Raw genomic sequence first — 15962 nt, forward strand, 5'->3', positions numbered from 1 at the left:
GGATACCATGATCAAGATGTTCACATCTTTCAAAGGTTAACACTAGGAAGAGTATTTAAAAAATCAACTTGGCTTCAAGTATAGTGGGAAAGTACATCATTAAAACTTTATCTCTTTCCCCTAAGAATCTTGAAGCACTCAGAAAATATTATACTCAGCCTCTTTTGGCTAGGTTCATCGATTGCAAGTGATACCATCTCCTCCTGCAAGTGAGGAGGAAGGAGGCATAAACGAGGGGCCTTACTCAAGGACACACAGTCACAATCAACGCTTGAATTTAAGCCACCTCCAAAAACTTATGCAACTAGAATTGCTGTTGGATGGGAATTATGGTCATAGGCTCTCCAACCTTGATTCCAATTACTATTATCATACGATGATGAAATTTGAAAGAAAAGGGGCCTTCGAGTCACCCAGTTGAACTCCTCACCTTACAGATGAAAAACCAAATGCCAAGAAGGTGAAAACACTTGCCTAAACTGGTCACTTGCAGGTGGTGAACTGGAACTGGAATGCAGGTCTTCTGCCTCCCAGATGAAGTCCTTCCACCATGTTACTCAGAATATCAAAGCCTGTGCAGAAGCCTGAGGACGGCTGATCTCCTACTACTTGCCATAGCCAGCGGGGGTGGGGAGGGGGGGGCGGTGAACTAATGTCTTTGACCTTTAGGCTGACAGAAAACATACCAGCTTGGCTATGACTATAGAAGCTTCCTCGGGACAGAAAGTTCTGAGATCCAGGCTCAGTCAAGAATGAACTTATTTATCCTGGTTGTCCCAGGAACTCACTGGGCAATCCAGCCAGTGCTTAATAAATATTAACATGCTCTAATGAGTGCATTCCTCTTAACTCTGCCTGAACGTGTTTGTTTTGTTTTTAGTGCAGAAAAAAGGAACCAATTCTCTTAATATATATCTTGAGGATACGGAGGTGACAGATCTGTGAGAGGCAAGGGCCTCCAGGCTACAGGCACAGCAAGTGCAAGGGTGTGCAGCTGGCTGGGCGGGTGCAGATAGTGGCACCCACGTGCTGGAACCTGGAGGGACAGTGGAGGGTGAAGTCACTGAGAACTTAGATTTCGTTGTAGGAGTTTAGACCTGGGAGGAGAGTATTCTCAGAATATTCAGAAACTCTGGGCAGGGCTGTGACACATATTGAGGATGTGTTTGAAAGTGAGTCAGTCAGCGGCGTGTGTGACAGATGGGCAGGAAGCAAGTTTGTAGTGGGAGAGACCAATTAGGAGACTGTATGGCAGCCCAAGAGGGAACGTTTTAGAGTGCTTCTCCGTGTCACCTTCCTGGCAATTCACACATGGAAACTGGAGACCTCAAACATTCACAGCAGACTCCCTGTGACTGCTCCAGGCTTCTAATCCCTGCTTTGAGCCTTGCCTCCCCCTGCCATCCAAAGACCACCTCATCTAGGCAGTTAAAGCCTCCCAAAGCCTGCAGCTCTCTCCATCTGCAGCAGCCTCCAAGTACCAGACCTGCAGTCAGACTCTCCGGAAGGGGCCTTTTTCTCTGGGTATCATCTCTAGACTGTACCGAAGCTCTTTGACTAGACAGGCTGGACTGACACCATGGGGAGCACTGAGTCATGAGGGCAGAGAGCAGACTCGAAAGGACCATGGGGAAACTATGGGTGACAGTCAGGAACCCGGAATGCACAGATATGAGGTGTCAAGACAAGACCATGGTTCAGAAATGTGAAAAACAATTGAAACCACAACAGTGAGGCACTCTGAGACTTCTTTCTCCCGGATTCAATTCTTCACGTTGCCATTATGTTAGAAGTCCACCCTGGGCTTCACTCTGCTCTTCCAACTGCAGTATCTTGCCTTTCCTCATTTATAGAAAAATGCCTCTGTCTCTGACTTCCCTCTTTCCTCTCATTCGCAGTGTCCCCTGAAGAGCTGCCAACAGTAGTCATTCTCCAACCTCCAGCTGAGTCCTCGGCTCCCCACATTCTGACATCACATCCAGTGGCATCTGTCACCTCTCGGCTCCACAGCCTTATTCATCAGTTATGCTCAGCTTTTCTAAACCGTTCTGGTTCTCCCTTTGCAATATTTAACAGTTCTGGCCCTTTTGTTTTTCTTCCTTGTCCAAGGCCACACATCAAGTTTAACCATTTTTGAAGTGCTTGGTCAATTTCTCAATTTCTAGCCTGTTTCTATATTCCCATCTGAGAATCTCCCTCAGATGCCATTCCAATCACATTTTACTAAGCCTTAAAGCCACACTTGCTCCATTCTAATTGCTTTGTTTTGAATTAAAGCTCTTACTAATGGGATGGGAGAGTTGGAAGGAACATTGGAGATCTTGAAACATCATTTTACAGATCACAAAACTAGGACTCCCAGAGATGAAGGTACTTCTTTACCAGTACCTTGGGCTTGCAGGCACCTCACTCTTTGCAAATTGCTTTTCCAATTTACAATTCAAACAAAATCCTACCCTCTTGCACCATATCTATTCGGATATCCTTTCTGTCCACAACACAGTATACTTTTGAAACTGCTCATTTCATCTTCTAAAACCTCTTATGATGAGCCTGACAACACAAATCATTCCACGAAGCTTAATTGTTGGGCATAGTTGGGTTTTTCGGTAACTGCAACAGACCAGGACTTGGGGTCTGCTGCGAGCTCAGGCAGTCACCAGAATTACTGCCCCACTGGGAAGCCTGCTCAGTTGGGCCTCTGCCTGGAGGCATCTGTCAACATTGGGTGACACACCGCTGAGAAAGAGATGATAGATTCATGCACACACACCATACTTGCATATACACACATACACATACTGTAGGATTTCACTCATGAATGGAATTTAAGAAACAGAACAAATGGTTACCAGAGAGGAGGTGGGGGGGTGAAATAGGTGATAAAGATTAAGGAGGGCCCTTGTGATGAGCACAGGGTGTTGTATGCAAGTGATGAATCACTAAATTCTACACCAGAAACCAGTATCTCACTGCATGTTACCTAACTGGAATTTAAAGTTTGAGGGGGGGAAAAGACATATAAAATGAATGTTTATGTTGCATTTTAATAAAGAAAAGACAAAATTCTTGTAACGAGTACAGAAATTTCACTAGAGTCACTTTTGAGAAGTTCATGTCACCCAAAATGCAATGCTTACCTACACAGCATTTCCTTACTTTGTTTTTCCTATTCCCTGAAGTTTCTCTCTCCTTTTGTGTCATTTTTTCCCCAATTTCCATCTATCCTTGAACTTTATCCTCCCTAGAAATGCATCCAATTATCCATATTACCATTCCATTTCTCCCTACAAGTCCCCTTCTTAGAAAGTACTGCTCGGGTAATTTCTGGAGTGGTGTATTCAATGACTGGGTAAGATGACAGGACTAGACATGGCAGAATTTAGCTGGAGGTAGATGAACAGAGGAAGGGGCTATTTAGCCGATGGTGGAGCCAGGCTCCCAGCCAAGGAGCCCAGTGCCATAAGCAACAATGAGCTACTCGAGCAGGTGTGAAGAGTCCAGTTTGTGAGGACCACCTAGGGGCAGATGATCAGTTACTAGAATGAGGGAAAACTGCAAATTTTCCAACTTGCTATTTTGTGCATGTCCCAGACCAACAGGAAGAGAAAGTGGTAAGTTAACTTTGGTAAAGACTAAGGAACAGGATATAAAAGGTGGCTCATCTTTGAGACCGCCTGAGGTGTAGAGAGAGAGCAGCCATGTACGCTTGCTTAGAGGGGTTCTCAATCCTTGTAATTTTACCTGTGGCCTATCTCCACGAACAGCTGTGGCTGCTATTTTCATTTTGAAATTCAGCTGTTCCTTTGCCAGTCTTGACACAACATTGTAGGCATGTTCTGATGCATGACTCATGATGCTCTTTCCAAAGGCCAAACCTCTTCAGTATTCTATTCAATTAGCTCTCAGCTTCCTGATCTACTGGATATTCTCGGACCGAGATGCAAGATTAAGACCATGAGCAATTTGAGAAGGGAGGAATTTCAGCCAAGACATTTGGCAAAAAAACACTTGAAACCACATGAGAGGCCTAAAGGACACGGGAAGGAGATTAAAAACATAACTGCCAAAGTTTTACTTAATCTAAAAGAGCCTATTGATTAGATAGTGCCATTCCTTCAATCAACAAGCATGACTATGATGTCTGCTAGGCCTCTGGGTTGTTACAAGGCAGGAACCTCAGGGAGAGAAGGGGAGGAACAGGGTAAACAAGCCCTACAAGCATCTTGAAGACTAACTATGAGCTTTAGGATTCAAGAACTAGAAGAGAGAACTGGATAGGAGGAAAGTTCGTTTTATCATCAATGTATTCACTAATTACTATTAAAATGTACACTTTGCAGACTCGAACTTTTGCACTAAATAACTGTGATTTTATTAATTTTTCTCTCACAAAATACAAAGCTTCACACCACATTAGTGTTCTAACACAAGAAAATCTGAAGGTTTTCCTTGGGAGGCAGGATAATTTATATATAGGATATTGATTTTATACACATTCTTAAAATGAATATTAAATAAAATTATGACAAAGGAATGCCTTGTATAACATGCAGATTATTGCTTAGAACTTGCATATACCTTAAGTTGGCACACATATATAAAGTATACACACATTTGAAAATTTTAAGGGAATTACCTAGAGATATTAAGTAATCCCTTTCAAATTAAGTACAACCAGAAATGAAAGTATACTAAATTGCTGTTTTAAATGCTGATAAATCTGAGTAACACTGATCTGTAAATTACCAAGTCTCACATTTTGTAAAGAAAACAAAGTTCTTCATTCAGCCTTGTGAAATCAATTAGGAGGTGTGTTCTCAAAGTGTTAAATGTATTTTGAAAGACTTCCAAAATCATTCTAACAATTAAGTAGTAGTGTTGTATATATTCCCAGAAAAAAATTGTATATATCACTATAGTTATCACATATGCTGCAATTCTCAAGTAACTATTCAAATGAAATCTACATCTAAAAGTTGTTATTACAAATTCTAATAATTACCAGAAAAACCTCATAACCATCCTAATTACAAGTTAGAGTATTATCTATGCAAAAATTCCTTAAGTAAAAAAGTAGACATGACTATACGAGAAGCAAACTAAGCAAGAAACAAAAAATATGGCATATGTTATTTACAGTTATATTTTTAGGCTTCATTAACCATGAAGTAGCAAATACCTAATGCACACTTAATTACAGAAAGAACTATGTAAAGATATAAAGAAAAAAATACACAGATGATAATTAATGAGTTTTTTGCCAGAGGTATTGTATTTCTATCTTTAAGATTTAGAAATATTTCTCATTGTTTTTGGTCTCAAATATAGGGCCTGATATCAAAACTGTCCACTGCTCCAGGGAATCAGTGTAAACGTTTTCAATGCAAACAACCCAATTTTCAGCAGTCAGCCTTCCATTCTTCATTGCCATCCAAAATATCTTCAAATAAAAGTACAACTTACTACCGAGGCTATCTAGAGGCTGTTGGAGGTCTTGGCTAGAAAGGGACTGAGCTCAAGTACTTGGGTGTTGCACTTGTAAGGTATGCTAAGTAATCCACTTGCTGGTCAGCTTGTTTTTAAAGGAAACATGACCAGAACTAAATTTGCTCAACCAAAGAGCAGGACTCAGTAATGCTGCCACAGACCAGCAGCCCCCCGTCCTAACAGCCTCCTAACACAGAGCCACCTCAGTTCCTCCTCTCCCTGTCATGGGAGCTAAGGAAGAGCACTTAGATAATTTGCATGCCTGCAATGGATACCCAGGTGAAACATATTATAAAGCTCTTCCTGCTGAGCCAGTTTAAGAAAGAGACTACAGATGTGTCTCAATAAAACCATAACCTCTTTAGCCTCGCTTCATCTTGTAACAGTATTATTAAATACTAAATGGCTTCCGATAACCTCTTAACAATTATGGTTTGTCTGATCCCCACTTAAACTTACTGTAATGCTTTTTTTTCTTTTTCCAATGGAAGAACAGACTTTAAAACTTTGAAATTTGCCACAGTAGACGTAAGGGTATGGGGAAGCCTTGAGAGGTGACATTGAAAGGTGTTGGTGTAAGAACTGGAGGTGCTGATAAAATCTTTTGGGTGTTAAAAGGAGGAGATGGAAGGGCTGGGAGGATTCAGAGAAAAACTTCTACATGAGGGAGGAGCATCATGACTTTTAAGGGAAAATCAGTCATGGTGACTCCAACTCGAGGTCCTGCTGGCTTCCCACTGTTCTCCCATGTACTATGTGTATTTCACGTCAAAACTCACTTTCAGTAGCTTTATGTGCCTGTTGTCAACCGGCTGAGGGCAGGCTGGGCTGTCAGTGTATGTGCCCACTGTCTTCAGGCACAGGAGGGCTCTCACTGCTGTGCTGGCTCACGCCTGCAGAGAAATACTGTGCCACATTTCCGATAAAATTCTACAAGTTGGCTTCTTCTGGAATTCAAAGTACATAAATATATAGTCTTCCACGAATAGAACTCATATGATGGCAACAATTACATGGACTTTTAAATTTCAAGCAAAGGAGTAAACCACTGAAAGTCAATTCATAGGTATATTTACATATTGGAGTTAAGAGTAACCTAGAAAAAGAAATTTGTTCAAACATTGAATAGTGTCTTCTGGAGCATGTTTATTTCCCTTAAAAGTGAAACAGAACGTGAATATTTCAACACTGTCCCCTAGATACCTCCATGACAAGACAGTTTCTAATGCAGGACGACAAATGGTGTAATGCATAAAGCTGGCCCTTTGTGCCCGTGAAGGGACAGTTCTCCAAACACCCAATGCACCTCAAAGAAAGTGTCCAATTTAAAAACTGATACGTTAGAAAAGATTGAGTCAAGTCAATTAAAATTTAGAAAGAATTTGATTCAAATACCTATATACTAGGCAGTTTTTAAAACTAGGCCTTTACAATAGGACTGGGACATCCATGATATATCAGTCACCCTTAGGAATGGTAAAGACATTATTATTTCTCTTAACATAATGCTAGCTAGCCCATGAACCACAAAACTTAACAGGCAGTAAAAATTGCATCTTAACTCACTTTAAGGTGTCAAGACAAAACTTATGCAGGAGTTAATTTTTTTGTACTCATGTGTAACTCCATTCTGAGTGTTAAATGCAAACAATACTCACTAGAAAGATTTTAGACACAAGAATGCAAACTCTATGAACTCAAACTCGTAATTCTTAAATTCTCCCAAATAAAATATCAGCTGCATAATCTATGATCTTGCATGCTGATTTCCATTCACTTCCAAAATTTTGTAAGAATCTTTTATTTTTTAGATTACTACATGTTCAAAGAACATCTTTATAGTTACAGGTTGTCACTAATCTTTTTCTATAAAAATAGAGTTGCTTAAAAATTTATACCAATTTGCTTTTATTTTCTACAAATATCTTAATAGAGTTGTTAAATACCAGAACACCTAATAGAATCATTTAAATTAATCCATGTAGTCAAAATACTTAATATGTAAAATGTCTAGCAAAAGTTTGTCACTTAATAAATGAAAAATTCATCGTTTAGTAAACGATATGTTCTCTCTTTAATGCATTGTATCTTAGATAGGTGGACACAGTCCTCAAAGAGCGAAGTATAGTTCCTTTGAAAATCTGACTCAAAGTAGCATGGCAGTTTGTAGTGTCTTTTCCGTTTCATGTGCGTTGTGAGAGGAAGTACGCAGCTTCTATTTTTGGATATTGAATCTGGATGTTGCATTAGCTGTCGAGCAGCCAGCATAAAATAAGAATTGTTGACTAAGGGAATGACAAACTTTAGTTGAAAACATTGCTGCTTTAAGCACACATGTTCAGTGAGCAGCTATACTGATGAAAAGTGCTGTCAATGAAAGTAAAAATGAAGTTTTAAGCATGAAACAGCAACCATAAAAACCCAAACGACTATATGGAAACTCTCTTACCATGAGTTTTATATTACAATACATTGCCATATATTGCTTTATACTGACTTCATTTTGATAGTGGGTTTAAAATCTGTGTTCAGAAACTATAGAAATATCTAAAGAGTCAAAAATATTTATTTCAAGTTTTGCTTCTTTCTAAAGGAATTGATTTCCAAAATAGTTTTCTAATATAAATGTTTTCCTTTTAAAAAGTCAGTTTTCTTGCAAAGAGCAAGAAAAGAACAAGATAAAACCATGTGCTTTCCTACCCTTTCTAAACCACCAATATGCATTTAAGTGCCTATGATGCAGAAGGCACAAAATTTGATAACAAATTATCAGTGTAATATCAGTAGCTTTAAAAACAAATACCTATACTTTAATTAAGTCATTCAAAAATAAGTGTACCTAGTATAAGCTGATCAATTTGATTCTCTCATTGACTTGAGATTTCAATTACTTTCTTTAAATATTCTAAAACTTATCAGGCTCTATCTGCATTAGACAGCCAGATCAAACCAAATCAAGTCAAATTAAATCAAAGTCTTGATTTATCCAGCCAGCATCTCTTCATCATCATAACCTGAACAATGAAAGAGAATCATTCTCCTACCAACTAAGAAACTAAAACTAAGTGGATTCAATCTTTTGGTTTGGGTTCAATTAAATGCAAGCATCTGTCACTGGTTAAATTTCTTTTTTTCCTTATGTAAGAACAATCATTAAAGTCAAGTACTTAAGAAAATTAAATAAAGGCAATAATAGCTAACTATCTAATTCTATATTTGGGTTGCAAGAATCAAAGAAAAAGCAAACATATGCTTACACATACACACACAAAAAAACCCCAAAAACCAAAAAACCAGAGTCACCAGTCACGTTTCATAGCGCAAGACAAGAATATTGGATTAAATTATCAGAATTGGATTAAATTATCTATTTTTTCCCTTGTCTTTTAGGAAAGATAGAGAGTCGAAGCACTCAAAATACTGATTATGCAAGCATGGGTGTGAACTGTGAGTAAAATGTGAGTATCGATTTTTTGGAGTTTTGGTCTCATCAAGGAGAGGCCTACCTTAGGAGCATGATAAATACATACTGCATAACACTTTGGTACTGATGATTTTGGGTTCTGAACTTAGGGGAGATTTTGCAAATCATTTTTCATGGACAAGTTGCAAGGGAAACCAAGACAGGAGTGTTAAAGCTTTTTTTCTTAATGATTCCTCTTATTGTCCTAAACAGTCATCTACAACATGCATTTTTAGAAAGAGGAATTCATCTCTGAAGGAGCTCTGAAAGATCTGTCTTAAGCCTTACTACAAATAAAAAAGGAGTACTTTGATAAAATGTTAAAAAACAGAAATGATAGGGGCGCCTGGGTGGCTCAGTCGGTTAAGCATCCGACTTTGGCTCAGGTCATGATCTCATGGTTTGTGGGTTCCGGCCCTGCATCAGGCTCTGTGCTAACAGCTAGCTCAGAGCCTAGAGCCTGTCTTCAGATTCTGTGTCTTCCTCTCTCTCTGACCCTCCCAGGCTCATGTTGTCTCTATCTCCCTCTAAAATAAATAAAAATAGTAAAAAAAAATTTTTTTAAACCCCCAGAAATGATAAAGTGAGGTCTGCAAAATCTACAAATGAAAGAAGTATTTTCCATGACTGAACTAATTAAATATTCCCAAAGTAAGCAAAATACTTCATCACTAATAGATGATAGAATATCTAAACAAACAAAAAAAAATACATGATTACTAATAGCCTAAGAAAAAGAACAATTTAGAAATTAAACCCTCCACAGATAATGGCAGCCAGAGCACAAATGAGCGCAGTACCATGAAATGTTGAGAGCTATTTACAAATTTAAACACAGTTCCCATTCTTTCAAAAAAATTGGTGTCATAAAACCAAGCACGTCAAATTAGCACAGTCATCTTTTCATAGAGAAAATTACCAATGCAGGTTAACAGATTTCTGGAAAGATTCACCACTATATTTATAATTTTTTTATTTGAACCTTTAAGATTTTATCCATGCTTATAATGCAGAAGAAAATCAGAAAAGAAATTTTGGAATTAAAGCTAAATTTTAGTTTCTCTTTTCTAACGGTTAAAAAAAAAAAGCACTGAAACCCTCAATAACAAGTATAGTTAATAAGAAGCACAAGAACATGCCAAAATTCATCCTATCAGTAGATGTAATGTGGGCAGTAATAAAGTATGCTTATCAATAGCCCACTTTTAGTCAAGTTTTCCATTCTGAAGACTCTTTTTGGCTTTCTCTTGTCTGATGAGAGAGATGACTTTGATGCAACCCTTTGTAATTTTGATCATCCACATGACATTCATCACATCCAAAACAACACAAGTAGAGATCCAGGAACACTGGATAAAAAATCCAAGCCTTATGTAGGCTTCTGTTCCATACACAGAATAAATGAAGCTATAAAAAGGAGGCATCGAGACAATCCGCACGATGAAGAACACCACTGTCATGAGTATTCCATTGATGACATTAGCCTTGGAAAACTTAGGATACTTCAGAGCTTCAAAGAACCACCTGGAAAAAAGTTTTAAAAGCATCACGTTTACTTTGCATGTCTGAGGATTAATCATTTTAATTTTCGTTTTCAGTTTTTAAAATTCAGTGAACATCCCAAGATTTATATGGAGAGGCAAAGGGCCTAGAATAGCCAACACAATACTGAAAAGAAGAACGTTGGCACACTCATACTACCCACTTTCAAGAACGACTTGCTATATACAGCTACAGTTATCAAGACAGCATGGCGCTGGTGAAAGACCAGCAGTGTTAGCCTGGAAATAGATCCACATAAATAAACTCAACTGACTTCTGGCTACAGTGGAAAGGTAACTCAATGGAGAAAGGATAGTTTCTCCAACAAACAGCTGGAACAAATGGATATTCAGATGTAGAAAAATGAACCTACACACAGACCTCATACGTTGCCCAAAAATTAACTCAAAATGAACCACAGATTGAAATGTAAAATGAAAAACGGTGAAACTTCTAGAAAAAAACATAGAAAAAAATCTGCATGAGCTGGGGTTTGGTGATGGTACTTTAGATGTAACACCAAAAGCACAAATATCAAGAAAAAATATTAAGTTGGACTTGGCTAAAATTAAAAACTTGCTCTGTGAAAGGCACTATTAAAACACACACACTGGAAGAGAAAATTTCAAAGTACATATAGGGTAAAGTCTCAGTATCCAAAGTATAAAGAGAACTCCTAAAACTCGACAATAAGGCAAAACCCAATTAAATCATGGGCAAAAGACCTTAAACATCTCATCAGGGAAGATATACAAAAGGAAAATAAGAATATGATAAGATGTTCAAAATCATTTGTTATTAGAAAACTGTAAATTAAAACAATGAGATACCACTAGATCTTTATAAACATGATTAATATCCAAAAATCTGACAATCCTGATTGCTGGCAAGGATATAGGCAACAGAAACCCTCAAGCATTGCTGCTGAGAATAAAATGGTAGAACCACTTTGGAAAACAATATGGCAGTTATAATGCTAAACATATTCATAGCATACAAATTCAGCAATCACACTCTTAGGTACTTTTCCCAAGTGATTTTGTCCACACAAAAAAATTGAATGCAAACATTTACACCAGGTTTAATTATAATTGCCAAAAACTGGGAGTAAGCAACCAAGATGTTTTTCAATAGGTGAATGGATAAGCAAATTATGGTATAGCCACACATTGGAATACCACTCAGCAATAAAAAGGAACTACCAGTTTAACCATATGGATGAATCATAAATGCATATTGCTAAATGAAAGAAACCAATCTGAAAACTCTACCCACAGTATGATTCCATTTATAGGACATTCTGGAAAAAGCAAAACTATAAAGACAGAAGACAGGTCCGTGGTTGCCAGAAGTTTAGGGAGACAGGTGGAGGGTAGGGTAAGTAAAGCCTTGGACATATTTTAGGGTGGTGAGACAATTCTCTGTGATATTGTAGTGCTGAATAGAAGACACTATACATTTGTCAAAATTCATAGAACAGCATGAAGAGTGTGTAGAAATTTTAAAGTAGTAATTAGGAGGTTGGGGTACCAGGATGGAACACAGACTATGACAAAAGAATCTAACTGCTTTACAAGAACAGGGCATAACTTCACTGGAGGACATGGGGTAAAAACAGGTGACTTAAGTAACTCTGAAAATGAATAGGGATTTAAGACTAAGAACAAAACAAACTGTACACAGCTGTGTAAAGCTGTGTCTAATGGAGGAACAGGTTAACAATTCTGAAACCATTATGCATATATATTGGGATTGAACAAATAATTACATTTGTTTGATGATGGAGTGGGGACCAGGCTTCTCATTGTTGGGGTGGAAAGTTACAGACAAGTGAGTGGAAGAGGCTAGATGGATCTATAAAATATTGAATTAGAGTTGATAACGTCAGTATGGACTCATATGTAGCCTAATACAGATATAGAGATGGACATAGTAGAAGTATTATAGTTCTCTGTGTCTACACAGGTTAGTATATTTCCAAGTTGTCAGCTGGGAGGGCACAGAAACAATGATGCCCCAGTAGCAATGAGCACACCCAGGACTTAGATCTTGGTTTCCAACTCAATTCTCCAATAAAAAGAACCAGGGCTCCTTGAGACAGACATGGCTGATTCTAGGGCTGGGACAGAGAATATACTATATGAATACAGCATATTTTTTACTGCCAGAAAGTAAGGAAGTGCTCAAAAGCAAAATGATGAGTTGTATCAAAGAACCACAGAAGCCAGCTGAAAGAATTCAATGGCAAAAGCTGTAGCATTCTTAACAAAGTAAATAATAAGTAAGTAATGTGGTATTGGATTTAAAAAAAAGCCCTGACATATAAAATAGATATCCATAGATCCATGGTAATATAAATAAATGAAGTAATGAATGATTAAGGGAGAAAAGATAAATACCCTGTACAGAATAATTACAAATGATTTATGTAGATATTGTAACCTCAACGCCTCAACGAGCTGAAACATAACTCCCCACTCCTATTCACAGTGACTCCCTTCCACAATTCAGTATAGAAGGCAGGTGAGGAAGAAAGAGTAACTTTATTTATTTACTTATTATACTTTATTGTCAAGTTGGTTTCCATATAACACCCAGTACTCATCACAAGTGCCCTCCTCCATGCCCATCACCCATTTCCCCCTCTCCCTCATCCCCCATCAACCCTCAGTTTGTTCTCAGTTGTTGTTTTTTATTTTTATTTTTGAGAGACAGAGAGAGAGTATGAATGGAGGAGAAGCAGAGACAGAGGGAGAGACAGAATCTGAAGCAGGCTCCAGGCTCTGAGCTGTCAGGACAGAGCCTGATGCAGGGCTTGAATTCATGGACTGCAAGATCATGACCTGAACCAAAGTCAGATGCTTAACTAACTGAGCCACCCAGGCGCCCCTGTTCTCAGTTTTTAAGAGTCTTTAATGGTTTGCCTTCCTCCCTCTTCTTAACTATTTTTCCCCTTCCCCTCCCCTGTGGTCTTCTATTAAGTTTCTCTTGTTCCACATATGAGTGAAAACGTATGGTATCTGTCCTTCTCTGCCTGACTTATTTCACTTAGCATAATACCCTCAAGTTCCATCCACATTGCTACAAATGGCCATATTTCACTCTTTCTCATTGTCATGTAGTATTTCATTGTATATATAAACCACATCTTCTTGATCCATTCATCAATTGATGGACATTTAGGCTCTTTCCATGATTTGCCTATTGTTGAAAGTGCCACTATGAACATTGGTGTACACCAGCATTCTTCTCAAAGCTAGAGCAAACAATCCTAAAATTTGTATGGAACCACAAAAGATTCCAAATAGCCACAGAAACATTGAAGAAGAAAACCAAAACGGGAAGCATCACAATCCCAGACTTCAGCCTCTACTACAAAGCTGTAATCATCAAGACAGATGGTGCTGACACAAAAACAGACACATAGACCAAAGGAATAGAATAGAGAACCCAGAACTGGACCCACAAATGTATGGCCCAATTAATCTCTGACAAAGCAGGAAAGAGTATCCAATGGAAAAAAGACAGCCTCTTTAACAAGATGGTGCTCAGAGAACTGGACAGCAACATGCAGAAGAATGAAACTAGACTACTTTCTTACACCATCCACAAAAATAAACTCAAAATGGATGAAGGACCTAAATATGAGACAGGAAACCATCAAAACCCTAGAGGAGAAAGCAGGAAACAACCTCCTTGACCTCAGCCACGCAATTTCTTACTCAACACATCTCCAAAAGCAATGGAATCAAAAGCAAAAATGAATCATTGGGACTTCATCAAGATAAAAGGCTTCTGCACTGCAAAGGAAACAATCAGCAAAACTAAAAGGCAACCAATGGAATGGGAAAAGATAGTTGCAAATGACATATCGGATAGAGCGCTAATATACAAAATCTATAAAGAACTCACCAATCTCCACACCAGAAAAACAAATAATCCAGTGAAGAAATGGGAAGAAGACATGAACAGACACTTCTCCAAGAGGATATCCAGATGGTCAACAGACACATGAAACAATACTCAACATCACTCATCATCAGGGAAATACAAATCAAAACCACACTGAGATACCACCTCATGCCAGTCAGAGTGGCTAAAATGAACAAATCAAGAGATTATAGATGCTGGTGAGGATGTGGAGATATGGGCCCCCTCTTACACTGTTGGTGGGAATGTAAACTGGTGCAGCCGCTCTGGAAAACAGTGTGGAGATTCCTCAAAAACTTAACAGAACTCCCCAATGACCCAGCAACAGCACTGGTAGGAATTTACCCAAGGGATACAGGAGTGCTGAGACAGAGCAACTTTAAAACAGAAATGTGAAAAACCCTACTTCAGCCAGGTGAGCAAGGTAAACATCAACAGTGATAAGTCATGTTTATAGAATGCAGACCTGACATGCTGTCATGGGAATGGTACTTTACTTGTATAGTCTTCCTCCAAAACCCCCATAACTGGAATCTAATCATGAGAAAAACATCAGACAAACTCAAATTGAGAACTACTCTACAAAACACCTGACCGGTACTCCTCAGAAGACAACAAAAGTCTGAGAAACCATCACAACAAAGAGGAGTCTTTGGCAACCTTCTGTAACATCCTTGCAACTTTCAGAGAAGTCTAAAATTATTCTCAAGTAAAGCTTCTTTTTAAAAATGCAGGACTTCCTCTATTCTACTTTTTTCTCCTTAAACAAAAGATCTTGCCCAAATTTACCTCATTATTTCAGAGATTAAGTTGTAAATGTAGTAAAATATGTCCATGTATCTTAATATTTAATTTGACTGAATTAGTTATGACTAAGCTAGAAACTGCTCAGCCTCGGTAGCTAACGCTTAACAGTTAAGAAAACCTTAAAATATTTTACTAAGAGATATCAAAAGATCAAATAGGAGTAATAGGTGGATAAGAGGTATGTTACAATTTCTAAGTATATACAGGGTGAAATGAGAGCAGTTCAATTATTCAAAGCAATTAAAAGAGAAACTAAGGCAGTAGTGGTCAAATTAATAAAATATCACAGATGGAAAAAGCATCACTGAGGCAGTAAAGTAAAAATCTTTTGTTCTAATCCAGATCTCTCATCCTAAGTATTCTCTACTCCAAAGACTTCCCATTACCCTCAACCATTCATTTTTTTTTTGACCATATGGTGCCCTTCGGATCACTCAGAAATGCTACCCCTCAAACGACCTTTCTCACTCTTAGCACCCTGCATTTCACCTTACCCAATTCCACCTGAACCCATTCTTTGACCTCCTGACTCTCAAATCCCTCAGTGTCAGCCTTCAGACTTTGATTACTTCCTTTCCTACCTCCTGGAAGTTGGTTAACTTTGGAAGACACATCAGCAACTTCACGTCCCTCGTCACTTCACCCGTCCCACACACACTGCCTGCCTCCAGCCCCTCATCACGCCAGCTTTCCCAGGCATGTAGTATGGGCATGTAGGTGGGCACTGTGC

The 15962-nt window shown here is 38.4% G+C and overlaps 1 protein-coding gene across 4 annotated transcripts in view; it reads right to left on the reverse strand.

Moving 5' to 3' along the window:
• Nucleotides 1-10097: 10097 nt before the first annotated feature.
• The window catches only part of LOC115299071 (transmembrane protein 56-like), a 93984-nt gene continuing 88119 nt past the window's right edge, over nt 10098-15962 (reverse strand). For all 4 annotated transcript variants that reach the window (XM_029948363.1, XM_029948365.1, XM_029948366.1 and 1 more), the window contains one exon: nt 10098-10477. In XM_029948363.1, the coding sequence (XP_029804223.1) occupies nt 10159-10477 (319 nt within the window). In that variant the 3' untranslated portion in view covers nt 10098-10158. The remainder of the gene's footprint in view (nt 10478-15962) is intronic.

Source organism: Suricata suricatta, chromosome 8, assembly GCF_006229205.1.
Source record: "Suricata suricatta isolate VVHF042 chromosome 8, meerkat_22Aug2017_6uvM2_HiC, whole genome shotgun sequence".
Classification (NCBI taxonomy): Eukaryota; Metazoa; Chordata; class Mammalia; order Carnivora; family Herpestidae; genus Suricata; species Suricata suricatta.